We start from the raw sequence: 25,238 nt of genomic DNA, 5'->3' as shown, positions 1-25,238 counted from the left end.
GGGCGGCTGCCGGGCGCTCGGAGCGGTGCGAACAAAACGCGGGGGCGGAGGACTCCCCTTGCGAGGCAGCTTGCGCGTTTTCAGCCCATCTTTCGGGTAGCTCATACTCGCCGTGTTCTCCCCCCGCTCCCAACCTCTGGCTTGTCTGTCGGGTCGCTTGCTGGCGGTAGGGAGAGGAGGACGAGTTTTGTACGTTCCCAGCGTTCGTGGGATATGTAAGCGCCTATACGAGAGGCTGCGGCAAGTGTGGGTGGGAGGCGGCTAAGCCGCCTGCTGCGGTGCGGGCGGCTGCGTCGGGGCACTCCTGGCCTGCCCCCTCCACTGTCCAGGATGAGACCCCTTTTATACCAAAGTCCATCCTTCCAGGTTCTTGCTTTCCTCTTCAGGCTCAAGATTCAAATCTCAGAAGTTTGACTTTAAGAGAGCTCTCCTTCACTAGTGCTCCACTTGTAAGAAATGAAGGTTGCTGTCTTCCTTATCTTGGATTGCTTTCTGCATCCTGCTGCAGTGGTGTGTGTCAGCTGAGCCCACTGGTTCTACTGCCTCGTCCTAGGGGAGATGGGCCCTTGGGGCACCAGGAAGGATACATTTCGGGCTCCCCAGCATAGTTCTAGCACACTTTTGACATTATTTTCAAAATAATAATGAACAAAAAAAGTATTTTTCATTTTCCATGTACATTAATCATGAATGGTTTCTTCACTGTGGAGTAGATGCAATGCCAAGTGTAATGGTTTTATGATGGTTTTGTGATGTGGATTGTGATTTAATAGGAAATTAGCTGACTTTCCTAAATTCATATCATATGGTACCACAGGCCATCTGATCAGCATTATACCATGGTACCCTAGTTGGAACCACAATCAAGATGGAGACAGTGAGGTGAGGAAAAGTTGGTACTATCCTCAAGATTCTAGCTCTTACTGACTTCAGGCTACTAACTTATTTGGTCACTTTATTTATTTTACCCACAGTCTTGTTTAAATTGGCACACTTACTATCCAAAGTACCTCTTTGACTCCACTTTACACCTCTCAGTTAAGCTTCACACTAATTTCAGGCCAGGATTTGGAAATGGAACTTCATAATTAAAAGCAAAGCTGATGATTGGAAGTCAGCTTGTAATACTGTCTGCATAGTGTGCCTGCAGCAAGAGACACGCTTATCCTCCTAAGATGTGATAAGTTTGAATATGTATTTCCTTTTCTAGTTGGTGGAGGTTGAAACTTCTTTTGTACTAATTTTTAATGAATATTTTGCTTAGACAAGCAGAAAAAGATATAGTAAGAGCCAGGCAAAGAGAAGTCAACTTGAAAGTTTTTGGACTGTGTTAGGAAGAACGCTCAGTTTCCAGAAGTTATAATTTCATGAGCAAGTAGATATTGAACATTCCTAAAGTTTTGTTTTGGTCTATGTGAGAAGGACTTTTTGCTTTCCTTTTGGTACAGAAGACAAGGCAACAAAATTGTTTCTACTAGGCATAGTCCTGAAAGTGCGTAAGCTTCCAATGATTAGCTCAGATTTTTAAGTGTGGTTAACTTTGTTTTGGTCTGGCCTCAGCCCAAGGACCTTACAGGTCTAAAGTATCAATGAGTTGTTGTGCCAGGTTCTCTATCCTCTGCTCAAAGCACTGCCCACGTTTGTAACAAGTATATTCATAATGTAAAGGACAAAGGCTTCCTGTGATTAAAGTTTACTTTATCAGTGTAGATCACATTTTGATGTAAGCCCTTAAAAATTCTAATTGATTAATGAGTTTCAGATGGTGGTTCCCCTCCAGTGCCCCTCCCCCTGCTCCTAACGTGTACAGTATGCTCTAAGTTAGTCTGGGAAAGCTCCAGAAACCTTGGGCTAAACTGGTTGTGGTATAGTTTAGAAGGATAATAAAATAACGAGAAAAATTGAATTTCCTTACAAAAACATGCTCGCTGCCTTTGTGAGCTTATGGGTTTTTTTCTGCTTGTTTATGGTAGTGAAAAAAAAAGATTACAGATAGATATATTTAGGATTAGACAAGAATGACCTGTTTCTTACAGAGGGGAAAGCTCTGTAATAGCTCTTGAAGTGCTAGTGCATCACATTTCTATGTCATGTAGCAGCAGAATCACTTTAAAAGTGGTTGTGCTTGTTTTTGCATATGTAAAAGGACAAAATGAGTGATTTCTGTTCTGTAGTAAACTGGAAATTGTAACTGGTAAAGGTTGACTGACTAACATCTACCAGTGAGTGACAGGTCTCTGTTTTTTCCTACTGCTCCTTTTAGTTCACTTTAAGGATTTCAAATAGGAGAGCTTTCATGGTTTCACTTCGGGAAATTACTCCACTGTCTAGCAGATCTCACCATAGGGAACAGTTTCCTGACAGTAAAAAATATCAATTACAGAAGTTGTTAGTTACCTCTGTGACTCTCAGAGGAAGACATTCATATATCTTTTCCACCCCAATTTCTGCATATGTGTGTGTGTATGCGCATATATATGTATGTGGGTGAGGGGGTGGAAAAACAAGAGCAGCCATTAATCTGTGGACTAATCGTGTACTCTCCAAATTTAAAAATTATGCCAACACTGAGGCAGGAAAACTGAAATCAGTTTTCAAATATGAATGTATTTATGCTTGGATGTGCTATGTGTGTAAAACTGACACTTGCTTATGTGAAAGTGGTGATTGCAAGTATGGGTCCCAAATTGTGGACAGCTTCATTTCTGCTTGCACAAATGCACATTTTGTTGCTGCAACTTAATCTGTTTATGAACATCAAATCTTGTGTTTAAGCCTCTTTTGCACCCAACTTGCAGTCACAGTAAGTGAATGCTTCACACAGCCCACTTAAACTCCAGTAAAGTTTCAAAAACTGTTCTTTTCCATCTGCTTGAGGTGATTAGGACTAGCAGGGAGATCCAGCAGAGACCCTTGCCAGATACTCATGAGCTCTGTTCTGGCTTTTGATCCTCTGTCTCCTCTCTTTCCAGGATGGCTGCTTTCCAATAACATTACCTTCTCTCTAAGACAGCAGGAGATTGTCTGCAGTAATAGCCGATACCCCTCTGTCAAAGCCAAAGTCTAGTGCTCAGGTTCCAGTTCCTTCAAACTATTGCTGCTCTTGTCTAAGCTGCTGCCTGCTCACTCTACCAGTGCCAGTAGAGCCATTGCACAGTTGCATGCATGATGCTTTGTTTCTTCTGCAGCTGATAGCTAATGTGTTTCCTCAGTCATATTACAAGAGACCTCATTTCACAAGCTTAAACCCTGCATATTTAATCCTGTAAAGATTTTACAAAATAGTCTTTGAACACAGTGTCCAAGGCAGAGTTATGCCATCTTCTGTTCCAGTTGTTCCAGCTTTGTAGAGCAACTAGGCCACTGAATTGGCATACATGCAAATCTTGAGTCCTGGATGACTGATTTGGCTGCCAACTGAACGGAGCCAGTCAGTTAGGTTGCCTGCTAAGCAATGATACCGGGGGTGGCCAAAGGAGGTGTCTGTTGCAGTGTCACAGTGAAACTGGCATCGTGCAAAGAGGACATCATGTCCTCAGAGATGATTTGATTTATATCTGAACAGAGTTCTGTGTTTGCTTAATGTTTTGTTGTTTGTTGTTTGTTTTCTTTTTTACCTCCATAGATATTATTTTTATTATTTTCTAACTGAGTACAGATGCAAAGAAAAATACTTGTTTTGCTGGATACTTAATTTCTATGCTAATTCTTAAGGAAGTCATAAAGAGCAAGTGACTCTGCAAAGGCCTCTTCATCCCTGATCTGGAAGGATTGTATCTAGGAACAAGTTAGAAAGAGTGGTTCAAGCCTCCTTTTGCTTGAGAACTAATGCACTAATTAGGAATAAAGCTGAAGTGACAATGACACTTGTGTAATAGAGAGAAAACTGCTTAGCCACCAGCTACTCAGTATAAGCCATTATGTATACATGCTGGAACTGCATGGGTGATTTGAAGTAAAAATATTTTTTTTTTGTATGACTTATTCACAGAGTGAAACGTGTATTTTCTGTGTATGTACATCTATGCGTACATTCACACTTTTGTATAAACATTTTTACTCTACAGAATAATCTTTTTCCTCCTGATTATGCTTGGTTGAAGAGTGCTATTATCGCAGTTTTACAGGTAAGGAAGGTGGTTGGAATAGGAAATGAAATTGAATCCAGGGATCTGCAACTGTGAGTGCCTAATTGTTTGGCCGGTTTTACTTTCTGGATTAAACAGTCCTTGCCTCCTGCATGTTTTGAGTACAGAGTTTATCATTCTTGAATCCTTTCATTCTACCAGTTAACCCAAACAAAAGCCAATGGAATTACAGAAGATTACTTGTTTGATTCTCATTGCTTTCATCTGATGATCACTGACAACAATCAGCAGATAGTGTAAGTTACACTGTTGGCAAAATACAGATAGTAAGCTACAATACATAGAAAACTAAATGTACCACTGTAAAGCAAAATAAAACCTTCACTGTTTGGTAGAAGCAAGGAGAGAGAAATCTAACCTTTTAGTGTGTTGAATCTGTTACATGTCACTGGGTGTACTGTAAACTATCCCACACTGAATTCTTTAGCTAGACAATAAGTCTAAGAATTTGAGATGTCATCCTTTTATTGAGAGAGGTGGGAAAAAAGTCTGTGCTGCGTAAGTATGACCTGTAACAAAACAGAATTAAAAGTAGTTAAAGACCTTTCCTTGTCTGCCTTCAGAATAGTAGGGGGAAGAAGTTGCTTTTTAAGGAGCAAAGCACTTAGAGGTAAGTTTTGAAAATGCTTCTGCATAACTCATGTCAGCCTCGACAGTTTATGGTGAAGTGTAACATTCTTTGAAATATTTGATATGTTTGTGTTGGCTAGTTTGAAAGAGCTGTATGTATGATGATTTGATGTTGCTGTTAGAAAGTAGTAAGATTAGGAAAAGTATTTTTTGGTTACTTTATTTCATACCTTATGTCTGTCAAAAGGAAAGGATGAAATAGTTGGAGCCAAAGAGGCTTGCCTCAGCTGGGTGATGTGTCCTTCAATGCTACTGTCTACCTCTGTAGCAAGTTAGTCCATTTCTCTCACCAAATTCCCCACTGCTAAATTGTCAGTAAGCTTTTCTCCAGCTCACCAGAAAATAAATCTGTTAAGACATTTTAAGGAGGTGAGTTGATGGTGTCTGAGTGAAGAATCAAGAGCCTGGCCTTGACTACAGGTAGAATCTTCAAAGGGGTCTTGAAGGTGCTCAGGGCCCTACTGCTGTTGCTTTCACTTAACTACCTTAGTTCCACTTCTTCACAGGTCCCAGCTAGTGTGTAATAAAGTTTTAATAATTAATGTATGGGCTATTACAATTGATGAAGTAGATGAATGTTTGAATGAAGCTTAGGTACTTCAGCACTTAAGTATTGTGGAGGCTTAAGTTAAACTTCGAAGTTCAGTGGTGGTCAGTGTTTGCATAAAGAATAATTAAGAGTTTGATAGCTTTTAGTGCTTGGAGTTTGATAACTGACCCGCAGTATCACTTGTAGAATTTGTGATGGGAGCTACAGGTAACAAATTATGCTCTACTCCTTGAAGGCTGATACTTTTATTTATTTTAAAAATTCAAGGTAGGAATTTAGTTGCTTTGATTCTAACAAGAAAGTATTTTATTGAAATGTTGAGCACATTTTCAGAGAAGTAGGAGAGAAGAAGAAAATTAATTCCTTTCAAAATTATATTAAAGAAAACTTACACAAAGGTAACGTTAGATTGCATATGATTCATCTGTGATTCTCCAGGGCTCTTCTCAGTGGAGGCTCTTCATCAGTATTAACTTTCTCGTTCTGCAGTCCTCACGGCATGCCTGCTTGGCAAATTAACCCATACATTACTGTTAATACAGGGCCACTATTTCAAGCAGACCTAGTCTGATTATAGAAATGCCTGAATAATTTTCAGCTCTGGAGATTTCTGTCACCCATCTATGTGTCTTTCTCCATCTTTCTTAGTTTCCTGTTCTGAGAACCTAGACTTAAAACTACCTTAAACTCAGAATACCCTGCTTGTCTTTGGCTCCTCTCTCCTATTACCACCGCAGCTACTACCAGACTGAAGCACCTATCCATCCTCTGAAATCAGAGCTCTTTGTTGTCCCACTTTCCTTCCTTCAGTGCATCTCAAAAGTTCATTGAGACCTTTACACAGCCTGGTTCCTGAGTTCTATGAAACAAGAGGTAGGTCAGTATAAAATATATTTAAAGACTGCCTTGTATTTTAAAGCCAAACTGAAGTAACATCTCAAATCCCTGAATTATTTGCTCTGTGTCTCCACAGAGATCAGCCTGAAGTGTAAACAAGCTGCAGTGCTTGTTTGACAGACTGATGGGGAAATCCGAACTGCCTCCATGTACCTGCTTCCGAAGCCTTCCCTCTTTTTTTTTTCTCTAGTCTTAAAGAAATACAACTTTCAGACCTCAGAATTACTTCATCTCTGCTGGGGGCAGCACTCTGTATTATATCTGGCTGGCTGTCAGGCATCTTACAATCTTGTTCACTATGAGTTAGCCTTAGGTTTCTTAGGGTCTTCAAAGGGATAAGGTAGGTGCACCTTTCCTGAGGTGAAAGTGTATTGGCTCTGTAGTTTTTCTGTTAACGCAACCCAGCTCAGTGTGTGCCATGTGTCATACTCCTAGCAGGGAAGACCCCGCTTAGGGTCCCATGATTAATATTCTGTGTACATCTTTGAAATATAAAATTACAGAATAATTTAGGTTGGAAGAGGCCTCTGGAGATCACCTAGTCTAACCACCTCCTCAAAGCATGTATAAACTGTGAAATTATATTTCCAGTGAAGAGGCGCGGTGTCTGGCTTGTTCCCTTAGTACAATAGTGCTGCTTTTTTTCAGGTATATTTTTTCAAATCTGTATGTCTAAGGAAACAAATTGCAGGATTTTTTCCCTAAATATTTAGATACATAGGTGTGAATAAACGGAAATTTATGCCAAAAATTATGTATTTTTGCTTTACTTTGTTTGTGTATTTTATATAAAGTGAGCATTCATGAATGAGAAGGGGTTTTTATTACTCTTTACCAATATAATTTCAGAGGTGATTGAAGAGAAGAAACTAGTTTCAGTTCTGGTTCTCACTGTATAAATGGAGTTTATGGACTCTGGAAATCAGTAAAAAAAATATTTTTAAGGCTTGTTTTTCTGTAACCAAAGTATACGATAGAAGTATTTATACTTGATTTTTCCTGGATAATCTTGAAGGTAATCCTCTACCCTCTTGCACACCACCCCAAATTAACAAGTATGATTTGGATTTAATCAACAAGGGAAACCATAAATCCAAGCTGGTGGTTTTTGAGAAGTCAATTTTCAAAATAGGACTGTGCCTAAATTACATACTTTAGTCTATCTTAAACCCCTCTGCTTCCAGAGGAACTTTGATACATAAGGATTTTTCTTGTTAGAAAAATGTAAAATCTACTAATAATTCAGAAATCTTTCTTTATACAAGGGAAGAAAGTATTTTTTAATGTCTATTTCCCCTCTCCCCCCCAGCTGAAAAAACAGTCTAATTTCAGTAAGAAGTATATTCATAGTGAAAGCTGTGCCTATCTCAAGGGCATCTCAAACTTCAGGATTTGGGGTGAGGTACTCTCAGCAAGAGCTTAAGTGTATGTTTTTGCAAACAAGGAGTCCAGATACCCAGGATATGGTTAAAAAATGCTGGAGTATTTTAATATAAGCATTAAAATATCCCAAATAGCATTTAATATATTTGGAAATGTCAGTTACAGCACAATTTTATGGAAAGGCAATTGCTTTCTACATTCAGTAAACGTTTTATTTTTATTTTGGGGAAAAAATTTTTTTTTTGTAGTCTTGTTATTCCAGGCCACAATGGAATAGTATAACAAATCGCTCTTTTTTGTTGTTGGCTTTACCTCTCACCTGAGTTGCAGTGTATGCAAAGGACAGAATGAAACTGTGCTTGGTGTTACAGCTCAAGCCAGCTAATGTGTAACTGCAGTTGGTGTGGATCAGCTCGTTGCCAATATGCAAAGAACTATTCCTTATGGACCTCAAACCCCCAGTGAATGCCTGTCTAGTGCCACCTGTGTAAGATCTTATGATTTGCTAGTTGGTGTGACCGGGCTTTTAGCAAGTTACAGCCTACCAGCCAAGGGAATTATCTCAGCTCATTGCTACAAGCATTAGTGTCCAGGTCTGACTTTCCTTTCAGAGAGAAGAATAACCTCATTTCATTAGTACAAATATGCCACAGATGGGGCGATTAGTCCTTTAGGAGCAGAGATATAGGTCCAGTGGGCTTAATGTCTCTGGCTGCTGCAAAAGTGAGAACACTCAACCAATATTTAACACTTGACATATTGTCATACCCGAAACAAAAGTTTCGGTCAGTCACTGAAGTAGAGGAGTATTTGTATAAAAGGTGTAATTAGGAAGTGTGGGTGACCAGCACTAGCAGTTGTGCTGGTTTCTGAAGAAACAGTGCTATTCCGTAAATATAGTTGGTGTGTTTTGTTTTGTTTTTTCTTTAGTTGTTCTAAAGTTGTAGAATGGTAACTTCATTTGTTAATAGTAGGTTTGCTGTAGTAGCGTAACTTAGATGTTCCTGTGGTTATTTTGGGGGGGCCTGATCCAAAAATATCTGAAGCTTTCCATTTATTCTTAATGGATATTGGATCAGGTACTGTACTGAGTTGTTAGCTTTGTGTAAATATTTATTTTGATTTGATTTTGATCATTCCTTGCAGAATATTTGGTTATGTGTTGGCAACATGTAGCTTGGTGAGTACAAGTGAAGTTGACATTTATCTGTATGATTTAATAACTTAAAATGTGATCTATTAACAAAACAAGACTTCAATCATTGATGTTGTACTTGTGTTAGATACACGTCTGTTTGCCTGACATCTGATTTCTTAGAATCATAGTTACTGTTATCTTCTACAATTCTAAAAAGAGAACTTGCAAAACTTGATATAATGAAGTACTTCTATTTTTTCTTTCCCTTTTATTTATTTTTAAAAAATATATAATAAAACAGGTACAACAAGTGGATAAGCCATGTGCACTGCTCTGAGCCCGAAGGCACGTGGGCCTGGCCTCTCTGATATGCATCAATACAGTCAATGGCTTGCAAGTAGACATGAAGCCAACTTGTTGCCGATGAAAGAAGATTTGGCATTGTGGCTCACAAACCTACTGGGTAGGTATCTTATTAGATAGAATGTAGATATTGGGCAGTAAGACAACTCTTTATGCTGTTAGCTGGAAGTTCAGTCCTGCAGACTTAATTCTGCTTCAAAAATAAAGGTAGTTATTATTAGGTAGCTACCTCCACAGAGTGCAACTGTTCGCAAGGTCAGAAAAGCTAATAAGTAGTTTGCCTCCACAGTGTTTCTGTGAGTGGTGTAATTGAACATTATTATTCATTTCATGTTTGTTTTTTCTCAAATTTCCTTTTAAATGTTTTCTTTTGCATGTGTTGTCTGTTTTAATGCAGTTAAGTTGAATGGTGCTAATTGCTGCAATCAAGTACTTCCATTTTTATTGGTAGGCCTAAAGAATATGGGTTACTGACTGTGTTGAACAGGAGGAGCCATTAAATAGTTGTTTGCTGATCAAGCAGCCTAGCTATTGATAATTGTCACGCAAGACAATGCATGCTAAGACTTGTGGAAGCTTGTGCATAGAGGGGTCTGACCTAGTGGCTGCACCTGGGACCTGGGGATTTACTGGTTGCAGCTGTACATCTTGGTGTGTGAAGCTGAAATGTGCTATTAATGAAAGAGGATGCAAACCAAGAGCCAAGATAAAACAGGTAGTTGTGAAGCAAATGAAACTATGAGGCTGTCAGGAAGGAAAGAGACAGTTCTTTGGGATATACGACTCATTCAAGAAGGCAGAATTTAGAAACTATGAGCCAGGAAATAGTGTGTTTGCTGAGAGCATTCAGGGGAAAATGGCTTTTGTATGGTCTCTCTAAGTCAAAAGGATTCTACCAAAAAAATACATGACTTACACAGTACCTCATCCTAGGGCTAACATGCCAGTAGTTAAACAGAGTAGAAAATACTTTAGAGGAGGTGATGTTTACATGAAATGTGTGCTGATGTTATTTTGGAGGAAAATTTGGATGAGTGTTTTCAGATTTGTGGTGTGTGGTTTTGGGTTTGTTTGGTTGTTGCTTTTTTCTGGAAGTCTGTACTGTTGAGACATAGGCAGTCTTGACAAATACTGTAGCTGAACATTCTTGGTGATATCATATAGTAATAGAGCATACCTAGTAGCTTTCGTCTGAGCATTCTATGTTGTTCTGTTTCCTCTTTTTTAAGAGGAAGGGAAGCATCACTGTTACGAGAGGTATAGTCAGTAAGTAGTGTCAGTAGAATGCAAGAACACAGTATTTTGCAGGTAGGTGATATGCATTTTAGAGCTGGTATAGTTAGGAATCCACAACTGCAAAGTTTAAATTGTTTAACTTGTTTTAAATTACATTTTGTGTGGTACTTCCATTTAAATTAATGAGTTTTGAATATAAAATTGTCTAGGCAATGCCAAAACAAAATTCAGAAATCTTGACTTTTCATTCCTGTTACCACAAGACAGCAATCCAAAAGACTGTTTTTTGACTCAGAAGCAGCATGTTGGATTAAGAATTTAATATATTGTTTAAATGTTTTAAACAATGAAGTTTTAGTGAGCCACTCTAAAACAAATAGAAGCTTGTTTGCAGTTCATAACAGAGTTCTCACAGTGAAAAGTTTAGGAATGAGGTCACTTTTTTAGCAAGAAAGTAGCAACCAGCAGGAGGTTCTGAAATGCCAACTATAATTAAAAATCTGATTTTTCATATGGACACCGAATTCTGTACTGCAGAACTAAATGGGTGCAACCTTCCTTTAATTAACCAGCATACACAGCTCATTTGCTTAATGCGTTCCCCCACACCTTCTCACACCAAGCTGCTCTTTTCTCAGAGTTTGTCCTGAAAAACTGAAATTACAGTGATTTGTTAAACTGCTTTGAATTCCTGTGTGGACATTGTTATTCAAATTAATAATTCAATTAAGTGAAAATTCATATTCAAAATAAATTAAGTGTAACTGAATTAAAGTAATTATTATTCATATAAATTTATTAACTCAGAATTCAAATTTGGTTTAATTACTGTATAATTTAGGTTAACTTTAATGAGAGAAGGGACACGTGAGCATGTTGCTGTAAGATTAAATAGGTATGAATTTATAGCATGCCGTTGTAAAAACCTGTCTGTACTCACTTTTCAGCATGCAAAAGAATAAAAGCATATGCAAGACTTCTTTTGTTGTTTGTTTTGTTGTGGTTTTTTGGGTTTTTCATATCTAGAATTTGACCTTACCTGACAAACTGGAAGACTTGAGATATATGGTGTGGCTGGAAAATAATGCTGTAAGAATTTTTAACCCTGAGACTTTGGACATTTTATTCTAATTTAGCATGGACATTGCTGTAGGGATTTTGTAATCACTAGTACTTTAGTATGTATTTTGCTAATTATTTTTGGAACCACGTCAGAGAAACTCAGAGCTTCTGAGAGGACGGTTTGTCATTACAGCTCCATTGCTGAATAGATTTTAGCTGTGTATATTCTGGGGACTGGAAAAAGGATATCACAGATTAAATCGTTGTGTCAGATGGGATTGACTCGTACAATACTGTACATTGTATCATTCTCAAAGTGGGACACATCAGGATGGTGGGGAGTCTGCATGCTGGAGAAGAAGACTGGAGCTATGGATGTTGTATCTTTTACCCTCACTTCCCTCTGCTGAGCTCTGATGGCTCGATAGAGAGAGATCTTTGCAGTGGCAAAGTTAAGGAGATGTGTCAACACAATTTTCTTGCAAATCATGATCATCTCTCAGCCTTGTTCTTATTTGGTATAGAGCAAATGAAACACTCAGCAATGCTTTCACTGCTGACACACTCCAAATTTGGTATATTGTGTATATATTCATTTTAGTAGAATGCTCTTGTGGCTACTGAAAACTTCTGTTCCACCTTGAGCAAGCTTCACATGGGAATTAGCCAGTTTGGCTGTGGTAGTCTTCAAGCAGAGGCAAAATGGCAATTTGAAAGCAAATAATGTTTGCTTATCTGCTGTACGCTCCATTACTGTCTTGTTTTCTCTTGTTTGTCTGTAGAGGCAAAAGGGCTGACATCAGGAGGAGTGTGTCTCATCACCAGTCTGTAGTTTAGGATGAGTACAGAAGGATAGTTTCTCTGTTTCCCCTTTGGCTATTGTGTAGAGCTCTGATCTTTTTTCATATTCCTGGAGCCCATTTACCAGCTGCAGAGCATTATGATATTGTTGCTCATTTCATCCAGCTTTGTTTAGCACGTGGAACCACAGAACAGACCTGTATGATGTGCCTGCGCACATGTCTGTGCTACAAGGTTTCAGCCTCTTGCAAACAGAACTTTCTGGGCTTCAGAAGCTAATAGGTAAGGAGCTGGAAAATGCAAGATGCTGAGGAATTGGACTGATAAAGGTTGAATGTTACGTGAGGCATGTAAAAGTTACGTGGGTGCAAAAGTGAAGTAGACTTGGAAAAGAGGAACAGGGAGGTAAGGATGTTAGGAGAGGCATTGAGTTGAAGACCAGGCATGGAATTTAAAGGTGTGTTGAAGGAGGCGTAAAGTTTCGGGGATGCAGGGTAGGAAGTCGTCTGCAAGATTGTCTGTCTTTGATTTTGCATTAAAGCAAAACCTGCTGCAGCTTGGTGTTCTTGTTCATCTTGCTGTCTAAGAGGATTCTGTAGCAGTACCTTTATTTTTCAGCATCAGCATGTTCAGCTCAAGCCGGTGGGAAATGCAGGTTTTAAATATCTGAATGTTAAAGCACTTGTGATACTGATACTTCTAGTGATTTTGCTGGCACTGATGCAGTTTCTTATTTAGTTCAGTGGCTTTATAGTTTTCTTTAGTACTGTCATGCCTTTGAGACTGTTTATGTCTCCCATTTCAAGTAGACCATAATATCTCAATGCTATCAACACTATTTTTCTTGCAGTCAGCTTATGTAGAAACACAGTAGCCTCATCAGAAAAGGAATAGTTTTGCATGAACATAAAATCACTGGGCTATATTTTCTTTATTTTTGTTGTTTTTTTGTTGTCTTGGGTTTAAATGCCACACAATTTGAGAGGGTCAGGAAGAGCAGTTCCACTAGTGCCTCAGCATTGTAGCAGCTCATTCTTCTGCCAGTGTGCTTCGGAGATTCACCTGAGTGAAATGTTTCTACTTGCAAACTCGTAGTTTTGTGTTACCACTGAAGCATACAATTAAAATAGTCAATCAGCTAGTTGTGAGGCTGGGGTGTCTTGTATCGTAGTTAAAATAAGTGTAGAAAAACTCAGTGTAGTAATAGAGGAACCAACTAGATTTTGGTACTTTATTTTAGTCTTTTCAGTACCTTCACCTTCTTCAAGGCTCTGGTTGTCTGAGATGGCCCATAGGAGACGCTTGATCTTCAGCCTCTTTGGCTTTTTATAATTATTCTTCATAGACCTCCCAGTCTGGTTGCATTAGGACCCCCAGGACTAGGTGGCCTTACAGATAGCTGCCCACAGTCTGTGAGCGGTGGTTGTTCAGTCTGTCTTTTTAAGGAGCATCTGGTGGTTGAGGTAAAAAAAAGGGTAAGCAATGCTTGCAAGGTTTGAGAAAGACTTCATATTCCTGTTGAGTTTTTTTTTTTCATACTCTTAGTGTTGTTTTTTTATTATACTTAATGTTATTACCATTCTATAAAAACATTGCAACTGCTTTCTTGTAATTATAGTGGGAGTTATACATTTTTAATGGACTTTAATGTTTTTTCCATACAAATATACAGAGCCATTTTTTTCCTCAGGCTATGAACATTACTCTCATTTGAATCAATACATTTCAACTGTTAAATATGTCAGAGTGTCTGTTTTAGCAAAGAAATACCACCTTTTGGAGCCATAAAATACAGTGAATTGAAAGCTGACACCTAATATATTTTTCATTGGATACAGATGTTCAATGCAAAATTCATTCTTTCAGCTTTCATAAAAGGGAACAGAACTAAAATACTCCAGCTTAGCGTACAGTGTGCTGTGACCAAACTGCTAATACAATTCAGCATTTAAAATAATATAAACGTATTGTTAAATAGCAGAAGAAGATAGAAGATTTTTTCCATGTCTGCACAAAGAGAAAAATACCTCTAAATAGGTTTTAGGATTTTTGATGCTTTATCAGTGAAATAATAAATCTATCAATCATAGGACAGATTAGATATGTATAATGTGATTTTTCTTGTACCTGTGTGAAAAATTATGCTTTCTAAAAGAAAAGAAATATCTTGAGTAGGTTAAAAATATTTGTAATAATTTTTTTATAAGAAAATGAATCTACTATAAAAGGCAATACTCTATTAAAAGCAGTTCCTATAGCATAATCATTTTTCAAATTTAGCTATCTAATGGATTTATATCTCTTGCCAAAAATGCTGATGGGGCAAATGGGAAAACATGTAGACTAGAATGGTGATGAGGGCTTTTGAGGTGCTGAGATGTTCAAATTTTGTATCTGTGGGCTATTGTAGTTTCAGTCCTGGCTTCAGCTGAGCTGGAGGCACTGCTAAAATATTGTCAGTTATGCACAAGGTACCACTGAATGTCTGAATGCTGCTACTGCTCTGTTGCCTGGAGAAGTCATTTAGGTATACAGAAGCCATAAAGTGGGCTATATGGCAGAGAGAATTAAGGGGGAATAAAAAGGGGAAAAAAAACCTTCACATTAAACAGATCTTTCTGAAGTAGAAATGTGTTAGAAGCAACAAGTTTAACTTCGACCAAAAACAGGCCTAGTGTTGTATCTGAAGATGATTTGCTGCAAATACCTTTATCTTGGTCTTTGATTTTTAACAGACCAAACTGAAAAAAAAATATTTATTTTTTTTACCCAAAGGATCTTGAAGTCTCTAACAGTTTTCAGGTAAGGACCTAGAGAAATCAATTTGCCTTGTAATACTGCTGTTTTCAGTGTTACAAGTGACGTTGACTGTCGGATTACAATGTAAAAGCAATATATTCCAGAGGTACAATATTATTTTTTTATTATCTACTTCATTTTTGTTACTTTTCAATGTTAGTTTTCCCTTCTCCACTTAGTGTAAAGGTATAGAAAAGCTTTACTTCTTTTTTTCTATATCTACTTTTCCTAGTTTTTTGACAAAAAAAATGTTGTGAACCTGTTCTAAACAGATTAATGTTTTAAACTTCCAGACATTTAATGGAAAATATATTTCCTCAAACTAACTTGAAAAACAACAAAAAAGCCCAACCCTGGTTTAGTCAGGCAGCTGCTTGTTGGTCTGTGGCAAAAAAACCCCAACCAACAGTGGGCAGACTTCTCTCTTTTGTCCTGCTTGCAGACGAGCTGGTTTTGAGTAGCAGGAGTGAACCTGGATGGGAGGAGGAACTACTCTCACTTCAGTGTTTTTTATTATTATTACTATTATTAATATAATATTATTGGCTGGGTAGAGTATTGTTACTGGTGATTGCTGTGTAACAGCCTATGAAAATTGAGTTGTTAGCATCATTCCTGTTCCCAAATGATGTATTTAAATATCACCGAAAATAAAAAAATCCTGTCTTGACAGGAAGAGCAAGAATTATTCCCTGATGCTCTCTTGATATTAGTAGAAATTAAGAGGGCTGAAAAATACAGCTGTTGGTCAAAAATGTGTCCAAAGTGAAAGCAAATTTTCCAGTAGAAATGTGCAAATGGAAAGCTTTCAATAAGAAATAGGAATATTTTTACCTGGAAATGATCTTAAGATACTGGAAGTTTAGTTTAGTGTAGTAAATTATTCCTTTCTCATCTGGCCTGTCCACCCTGGTCAGAATGCACATCTCATCATGGGACTCTCCTGATCGCCTCCATCAGGAGGATGTAATTACAGTGTAATGGAAGGTCATCTAGGTTTGTTGTAACCAGAGAGGATTATCTCTGGCAGCTGAAGTGCAGCATCATCTAGCATGACAATAATTGATATATTATGAAATCAGGGTATTTGGCTTTGCTCTTCGAGTGAAAATTTTAGTTTGTGTGGGAAGTAGATACACAACATGAATTTTTAGACTCTCTTCTTTTTTCAATGTACCTAACTTTACTTCTGAAAAAGCTCTTCAAAGGAGCATTGCAGTCAGTGTTTTTGTCAGCTTCTTGCAGAATCAAGTCTTAAAGTCTTATTTTTTTTTAAAAATACAGTCCTTTCCTTCTTGACTTGGTTTTCTACTTCTGTTGCAAAATAAGTTTCAATAGTGTTAGCAACTCTTATGCCATAGCTACCCATGCAACCATTTGCCTGTGTCTTTTAAGATGCTGTGTTAAAAGCACTGGAATTTCGTAGGTAAAATGAAATATGGGGAGTCTGATGTGCTAGAATTATTTTTTAAATACTATATGCCTTCCCAAAGAAAGCATGTTATTTTGGAGTAATTTTCTCTATGTCTACCAGTAAAGCAGTAGTAAGGTTATTCACTAAATATGCAAAGCAATGCAAGTTTTTCAGTTAAAGCACATTTCAAATGTTGTTGATTTATCTTTTTACACAAATGCATTCTATACTATTGCATGCTTTCTGCCATGTTAACTTTCTGTTTGCTGTTCAGGTAGAGAAATAACTGCAGAAACCTTTATGGAGAAATTGGATAATGGTGCCTTGCTTTGCCGGTTAGCTGAGACCCTGCAGGAGAAATTTAAAGAAAACAGCTTTGATGCAAACAAGCCTGGCAAAGTAAGTGTCAGTAAATGTTCTTATATGTATTATCAGTATCTGAGGTATCTGATTGTTTTGATACTGAACTTTTTGTGCAGTTAGATTTAATTTGTGGAGGCTCTGCAAGTGGGCAGGGAGGTGATTACAATATAAAATAATGGGAAAATATTCTCCTTGGTTTATTACTAAGGTAACTATGAGAGGCAGTGACTCAAAAAGTTGCTTGTAACATGTAGAAGATAAGACATGAAACAAAATCTAGCAGTCTGATGTGGTATCTAATAGAGAAAACGTGATCATTGTATTTATTTGCAAGGGGAATATTAATTAGCTATAGAAGGTGCCTTTTCTTCCACATACAGCTCTAGAGGGGCCAATAATAAAATTCTATAGTTAGTTTTGGTGCCTGGAGTTTAAAGGTCCTGTTGATGTATTGGAAGGGGTTCAGTACAAAGTTGCAGGGATGCTTTCCTTGAAAGCTAAAACAGGCAATTACACAGCAGGTAAAAAAGAGCCCAAGAGCAGAAAACACAAAATACATCTTCTATTCTTGATGTTCTCATAACTAGTCTGTAGCAGAAATAGATTTTCTGCTCATAACTAGTCCGTAGCACAGCATATATTTTATCAGCAGTTCTGAGAACTGATAGCCTTGTAGCTGTGGAAGTTATTTTTCTTGGCTCATAATTGTTGTTGCAGAAGAAATTGTCTGGGATAAGGCAGGCTTTACTTATTTTTAACCTTCTGTAGGTTGAGGGAGTGTAGAAGGGTGTTAAAAAAAGGAAGATATGGCTGGGAAAAAGATAAGTAAAGTAGAGAAGGAAGGAAGCCTTCCTCCACAAAGGAGGAAAAGACGTCTGGAACTCATATGTCATGTTTCAAATTGTAATAAGGGTTGAGTTAGTAGAAGTACTGGATGACTTCCGAGTCCCTCCTTATAGTATGGTCCAGCTTGTATTCACCTAAGTGGTGGCCTGTTAGTGTCATGGCATATCTCTAGTTCAGGAAACACTTATGACAGTCTTTTCAGCTGACCCTAGAAACCAGCTAGGCAGAAATAAGATTTACTTGCTGATTGTTTTTTTTAATTATTACTATTATTTTATTTGGGTTTTTTCCCTTAACAATAAACAAAGGTACCTTTATTGACAAAAAGTACTAAAAGCTTAGGGAATACCCAAAAGCTAAACTGGTAAACTTGGCTACAGAGTTCTAAAACATTCAGATTTCCTATCTTGTTCAGCTAAGGTACTAGGAAATCAATTAAATCACAAAGTGCAAAGCATTTTTTTTTTTTTTTACAGAAAAATAGAGGTTGATGACTCGGACAACCATGTCTATTTAATACAAAATTATCAGGAAAATAATAGTCATAAATTAATCAATAGCTACAAAATTCTAGTGAATATTCAGAAATTCAAACACTATGTTTTTGTTCGATATCTATTGCTTTTTGGATTTTTGGTGGGGTTGGTTTGGTTTGGTTTTTGGGGATTTTTTGTGTTGGGTTTTTTTTGTGTCGTCAGACTTTGTCTGATGGTGGCTCACTTGGAGAGAGCTGCCATTTGGAAAGGAAAGCCAGAAATATACCAGTGTTTGGTACTTCTGTGTTTTGCCACTGAAAAGAGGTAGGCCTAATTGTAATTACGTTGATTTGTCGGTCTTTTATTTGTCAAACTGGTATAACAGGCAATGCAATTAAAGGAAAAAAAATCTGCTCCACCGCTATTTTCTCAATGTATATTATTTCATACTTAGTATAGTAAGAATTCAGAGAAATGGCAGAGTAATAGATTTGTGTCATTGCAGGCTGTTAAGGAGCTATTTATCCTTTCAGATTGCAATTCCCTGTGTAGCAGTGCTAAGCAATAGGACTAGGCTACACGGTGGAAAATCTGACTTGTGGTGCCAAGGAAATTTATAAGAAGATTGTACTGTATGAAATTTAGTATAGTAAGAATTCCACAGTCTTCCCCTGAATCATTATTATGTAGTCTGTTAATAATACAGGTGGCATTTTGAAGCCATTTGACCATATCTCTGTGCACAGGAAAACGGAAACATGGTCTTTCACCTAGGTGCCCTGGTGACTTCACTGGCAGCTGGAAGGAGCTGCCGACTGCTACAGAGTACAGCCTTTATCAAATTAGATAACATGCTTTTCTATCCATATGTATAACTTCTAATTTTTTTAGATAGAAGCAGACTGATATAAAATGGGTGTCTGCCAGAAGGATCAGCTTGCAGGCAGTACCAGGTTGCAGCTGACTGAGGGAGACAGGATAAAGCTGTAGATAATAGGGGGGAAGAGGAGGGGAATAATCTTACTAAGTCATTCCACAAGCTTGAAGATTTGGTCTGTTTTCATGAGTGAAGTTTTTCCTTGTATGGGAGCTACTTCCTAGATGGCAAAGCTCCGTAAAATACTTAGTATTTTAGTTTTAGTTTTGTCTTAGAGGAAGATGATACATATACTGTTCTGCTTGATATGTGCTTGTCATGGTTTGAGCAAATAGAACTAATTTTCTAGTTAGTGATTTTACTTTTCAGTTAAGTCTCTTCTAAGTGACTGTGGCCATCATTTAGTGGCCAGTCCAGCCCCAAACCATGACAGTACCACTGATCATGAATTTGCTCTTGCAACTCTTTGAGGCTGTTGGGCCAGTTTAGCAGCTATAGCAATACATGCAAGAAGACATTAAAAACTAATACTTCCTTTAGTTCATATTGCAATACTCTACAGAATGGCAGAGGTTACATCCTATTGCTTCTAGTTTAACTGCTTGTGCAATAAGTTTCTAGTCAGTCAGTTTTGCCATTTGTTTCTTAACTGAACTGTATCATTCCCGTTCTTATTAGGAAGGATTGAACTTTCTGCAGCTTTCATAGACCCCCTTTCTTTCAGGGACCCCCTAGGTCAGCATCAGCCTTTCTGTGTGCAGAATAAATCCATCTCTTTAATCTTGTGGTGTTTGATTTGTTAATCATTCAGTAATGAGTTCTTGAAATAATTTCAGTTTCTAAAGTTGAAGTATTTAACAGCTGTTCATTTCAAAGGCTGTTAGGTGCTAGATTCTTTTGCAAATCCCAGAAGACAGTGTTCTTCACAGCAGCTAAACCATGCTTCAAAACCTGATGATTCTGAAAACTTTCATGTTTTATCTGATCCTTTGCTTCAGATAGACAAAATTTTGAGTTTTAAATGAAAATGGAAATTTTAAATAGAGAGGACAGTATTACTCTGGTGTGACTGTATTATATATATTTTAAGGAAGTAAATTTTTCCCCTTTTGGGAGATTTTACAGTCATAAATAAATCTAAACGTACATTTTTAAAATGATAACGAGATGACTGATATCAATCTTAATAAATGCTCAGGATTTTTATGGTAGTAAGTTGCTGGAACTACCTGTGCTGCCGCTAGTGATCTACTGTCTAGAAACGACAGACTTATTATTATAGCAGGAGTTAGTCCATAGAAGTAATTCGTGTCACAGGGTGCCATTTTGTAATTTTCTCCGATTGGCTTGGATTTCATCTCCATGCTCTCCTGGCAATATTTTACTTTTCCTGACAGATAGTTAATTTGAGAGTTTCACAGCTGTACAAACAAATTCAAAGCATCAAGGCATGTGCAGTATGCACAGAGCCCACATTTGCTTGGGCTTACTTTAGTAAGCCCATTAATTAAGATTTTAAAATAAACATAAATAAATTGTGGTAATAATTATCACTGTTTTACTAGGCAGGGCATAATAGTCTGCCCACCATCGTTGAAACTGGCTATGTATTTATGAACATTCCACGGAAAACAATGTTTTCATGGCAAATGAATGAAAACAGGTTGAGGCAGAAACATCCTTTTTCTCTAATTTATCAGAGGTTAATCAGATAAATCTCAACTCAAAAGTCTATTAGAAGTGCTTTTGAATGATGAATGTGAATCTAAAATTAAACCTAATTTTCATGAAGCCAGGAACTAGATATGATTTGGCCTATGAAAGAAATAGAACTAAGTACAAAATAAATCCGAATGCAAATATTTCTTAAATCCTAGAATGTTTAATTCAAATGTGCATTAAATTTTATTCTTCCAATGGGAGCTGACTTCATAAGATTAAACTCAATGTACACTGAAATAAAGCTATGTTTAGAAACCAGTGAGTAAACTTGGTCCTTGGATATAGAATCACAGAATGGTTTGGGTTGGAAGGGATCTTAAAGATCATCCGGCCCAACCCCCCTGCCACGGGCAGGGACACCTCCCACGAGACCAGCTTGCCCAAAGCCCTGTCCAACCTGGCCTTGAACACTTCCAGGGCGGAGTCATCCACAACTTCCCTTCGCAACCTGTGCCAGTGTCTCACTGCCCTCATAGTAAAGAATTTCTTCCTAATATCTAGTCTAAATCTACCCTCTTCCAGTTTAAAGCTATTCTCTCTCATTCTGGCGCTACCTGCCCTTGTAAAAAGTCTCTCCTCAGCTTTCCTGTAGGGCCCCTTCAGGAACTGGAAGGCTGCAATAAGGTTACCCCGGAGCCTTTTCTTCTCCAGGCTTAACAACCCCAGCTCTCTCAATCAGTCTTAATAGGGGAGATGCTTCAGCCCTCTGTTTATCTTCATGGCCCTCCTCTGGACCTGCTCCAACAGCTCCATGTCCTTCTTATATTGGGGGCCCCAGAACTGGATGCAATACTCCAGGTCTTACAAGAGCAGAGCAGAGGGGCAGAATTGCCTCCCTCGCCCTGCTGGCCACACTTCTTTTGATTCAGCCCAGGATGTGGTTGGCCTTCTGGGCTGCAAGTGCTCATTGCCAGCTCATGTTGAGTTTTTCATGGACTGATGCCCCCAGGCCCTTCTCCTTGGGACTGCTCTCGAGCCATTCTCCACCCAGCCTGTATTTGTGCTTGGATGGTGTCCCCAGGTGCAGGACCTTGCACTTGACCTTGTTGAACTTCATGGGGTTGGCATGGACCCACCTCTCCAGCCTGTCAAGGTTCCTCTGGATGGCATTCCTTCCTTCCAGCGTGTCAACTGCACCACCCAGCTTGGTGTCATCCACAAACTTGCTGAGGATGCACTTGATCCCACTGTCCTTGTTGCTGACAGAAATGTTAAACAGTACCGGTCCCCGTACCGATCCCTGAGGAACACCACTTGTCACTTGGTCTCCATTTGGACATTGAGCCACTGACCACAACTCTCTGAGTGCAACCATTCAGCCAGTAGTCTGTCCATCAAATCCATGTTTCACTTCCATTGAAACTGTCTATGAAACCAGTAATTTCTGCAGATACACATTAGTATGTTTCCTAACATGAAGAGGTTCTGTCCATGTCTTAGCCATACTCCTAGGACCAAAAGAGTATTTTCTAGTTGTTCTGTAGCCAAAGCTCCTGGAAAATATATTCAGCGAATCTGATACTTAGTGGATGTAGATCACTGTGTCAGCATTGGCTTCTTAGTCGTGCAGGTTTGCATACGGTGAGATTTTGGCCTAGTGAGAGCACTTTGATAGTCACATTATGCATTTTGAGAGTTACAATTGAGAAATCTAAACCGAGATTTAGGATGGAAGATTTTTTGCCCTTAATTAAGTTCTAATATTGAATTTGGATCTCAGAGGTGAGACAATTCAGCAGTTTCACAGCTGAAAACTCAGTTTGTTTTAAATTTCAAGATGTTTATGTTTCTAAAGAGAATTATGTACATCTGTGGAAGTAGAGGCAGAGTCCTGTAAACTAAAGGGCTTGAAAAGCCAGGGAATTGACTTGAATTCTGTCAATATTGAAAGAAGGGGCTGGTGGCAAAAGATCAAGATTATAAACCGGAGGCCAAGTTAATTTCCCATCTCAGCTGTAAGCTTATTGTTTGCTGTTGGGAGAATACGTGTCTGTGCTTTCATTCTCCACATCTTCAACCTGGGAATAGTGCTCACTGTACAATAGTGGTTTGATTTGTGAATGTTGTAATGTGCTTTGAGCTTTTCTTGTGCCAAAAGGTATTGCTACCCTATTTGAGCTGTGATTAATATTACATAGTTCCCATTATTAAAACAACTGGTATTTGATTCTACCCATTTACAAGAAATGTGGAAAGTCATGATTCTCTAAAAGCAGATAGGAGACAGACCTTTGCTTGTGAATCTGTTGCTTCAAAGAAAGAGCTTTGTGTCTGTTCTGCAATGGTGTCACAAGCAAATGCAGTAAATCTAGTTACTCCTAAAGTAGAGAATCTGGATCAATGGCATAGGATTTGATTCATCTACCAAACCAGTGAGAGTTGAGAATGAGTAACAGCCCTGGGATTTTATGTGAACTAAACATGTGTTTATGTATGTTGAATCTTTTCATTAATTTCTTTGCATGAAGGGATTTATGTGAATGGAGAAATTAGCATAATCCTGGAGGTTCATGAGAAGTAACAGATGTCTTTGAGCCTCTGAGGTGTGCATCAAGGAAGGCAAAGTGTCTATCAGCAGATTAGAAATGAAGAAATCTGTTTTTAGAAAATCTTATGTATTTTCATGTGGATATATTATTACATGGATTAAATGATAATTGAATATGCTACTGTAACCTGAATTTGTAAGTGATCCAGGAAGATCTATTCAAGTCTTGGACAAGGTGAAACACTTGTTCAGATACTGGAAGGTTAAATTCTTGGTTTTGTTTACAGAAGATCGTACACATCTGACAAACTGTAGAAGGTATAATAGGTCATGTTAGTATATTTTTCACCTAAACTGATGAACTATCAAACCAGGAAGAGATCTAGGAAAAACAGTTAACAATTTCCCAAGGCAGGTAGCTTGACTGGTGAACAGGAGTCAGGCCGTACTTGGCATAATTCAAAGACTCAGTAGCTGGTAAGATCTACCTAAATCTGGATAAAGTAGTAAAGACCACAGTGTTTTTGAAGGGCTCTTAAAAGTGAGGAGTCTAGTAAAAAATCATTTGGGCTAGATAGCGTAGTTTATAAAATCAATACCGAAGCTCTTTGAACTTCCCTTACTGGAGTTGACAGAAAGTTTTGTACATTGAAATTATTCAGGATATTATAATGCAAAAAATAGGCCAAACCAGATAACTTTATTTCTCCTCTTCAAATAGTAGAGGTCAAGCGCTAAGGAAGTCTTGCTCTTGACAAATGATTGAGGTGCTGTGCAATGAAAATGAGTAAATTTATGATCTTCTTTCATTTGGTCTTTCGGAAATTTAATAATACTTTTTAAACTTATTGCATCTAAGTATTCTCGAATAAGGATAAGATTAACAGATTCCTAAACAGAATCAGATATGTGTGAATACTATGAGAACATCCGTAGGTACAATAGAGAGAATTGCTTCAATGTTTTTTAAATTTGGAATAAGTATAAATTTTCATGCCTGAAAGTGTATTTCAAGTTCACATGGAAAGGGCTAAGAGTAAATTTTCTCTTTGGACAGTCTCTTCTATTTTTGTCTGTTTTGAAGTATCTTCCTTTGAAGTGTGTGAATCTTACTTTTCTTAGACCCTGGATGGCCAAGCTGAAAGTCTCATCTAATCAACGTGGTGATTTTATTTTTACTGTACGCCTCAGTTTCTCAATGTTATCTGTGTCCTGTAGATGGGATAGATTCCCAGCAAATACAGTAAGTTTGGTGCCTTGAGCCTCTCTGCCCAGTGTAAAGGGTCCTCAGCTATGGCAGAACCATGTTCAGGTGCTCTCTGTAAGTTATAAATCCAGCTCTCCAGTCAAGAATTGCATGTATGTGGTTAGGCTGTGAACAGATTCTTTGCAGTCTGGGGCAGCAATTTGCTTGTCTGCACACTTGTACTTTCTGGAGACTTTTGTTTTGCAGTAAAAGCTTGTGGAGCCAATTTCTGATCATATACAGTATAGATACGGCACTCAGTTACTTGGGAGGAAAAAAATAGAACATTGTCTTTTTGTATATTAATCTTAATAGTGACAGACTGATGTGGATATGAGAGGAAAAGAATAATCTTTTGAAATGACTCATAAGTGCTAATCCATCTGGAAAGAATCATTTCCACAAGACTGTAAAGCTGTTAGAGAATTCCTTGTACCTTTCTCAGACATGTCAATAGCTTGCTGTGCTCATGTTCAACTGGATTGCTACCAGGTTTCTTGCAGATACTTTAAGATTTGCCTGCAACAGGTCAGGTGGACAAACCCTATATGCCTCAGCAAATAATTCTTAAGACTAAGGCTTTTCTGCTTATAGGAGGATTGCATGGTAGAATAGAGTTCTGTTTCTCACCAGACCGTAAAAGGAGGTATCTGGACAAATTTAGGATATTCTGTGGTTGTCTGCTTGGCACCTTCCAGGTGAATATATTGAAGAACTTCTTTTAAGCTTTTAGGTGCATTTTAAACCATGCACTATGGGGACAATCCTGCATGTAGCACTGAGACATCATGTCTCTCCA

At 38.1% G+C, this 25,238-nt stretch overlaps 1 protein-coding gene across 1 annotated transcript in view; it reads left to right on the top strand.

Moving 5' to 3' along the window:
• Nucleotides 1-9,067: 9,067 nt before the first annotated feature.
• The window catches only part of GAS2 (growth arrest-specific 2), a 78,830-nt gene continuing 62,659 nt past the window's right edge, over nt 9,068-25,238 (top strand). The window contains exons 1-2 of the mRNA XM_010179567.1: nt 9,068-9,209; nt 16,696-16,820. Of these exons, the coding sequence (XP_010177869.1) occupies nt 9,068-9,209; nt 16,696-16,820 (267 nt within the window). The remainder of the gene's footprint in view (nt 9,210-16,695; nt 16,821-25,238) is intronic.

The sequence above is a fragment of the Mesitornis unicolor genome, unplaced genomic scaffold, assembly GCF_000695765.1.
Source record: "Mesitornis unicolor isolate BGI_N332 unplaced genomic scaffold, ASM69576v1 scaffold17722, whole genome shotgun sequence".
Taxonomy (NCBI): domain Eukaryota; kingdom Metazoa; phylum Chordata; class Aves; order Mesitornithiformes; family Mesitornithidae; genus Mesitornis; species Mesitornis unicolor.
The sequence above is the reverse complement of the archived record's forward strand: the minus strand, read 5'-3'. Positions and strand labels throughout refer to the sequence as shown.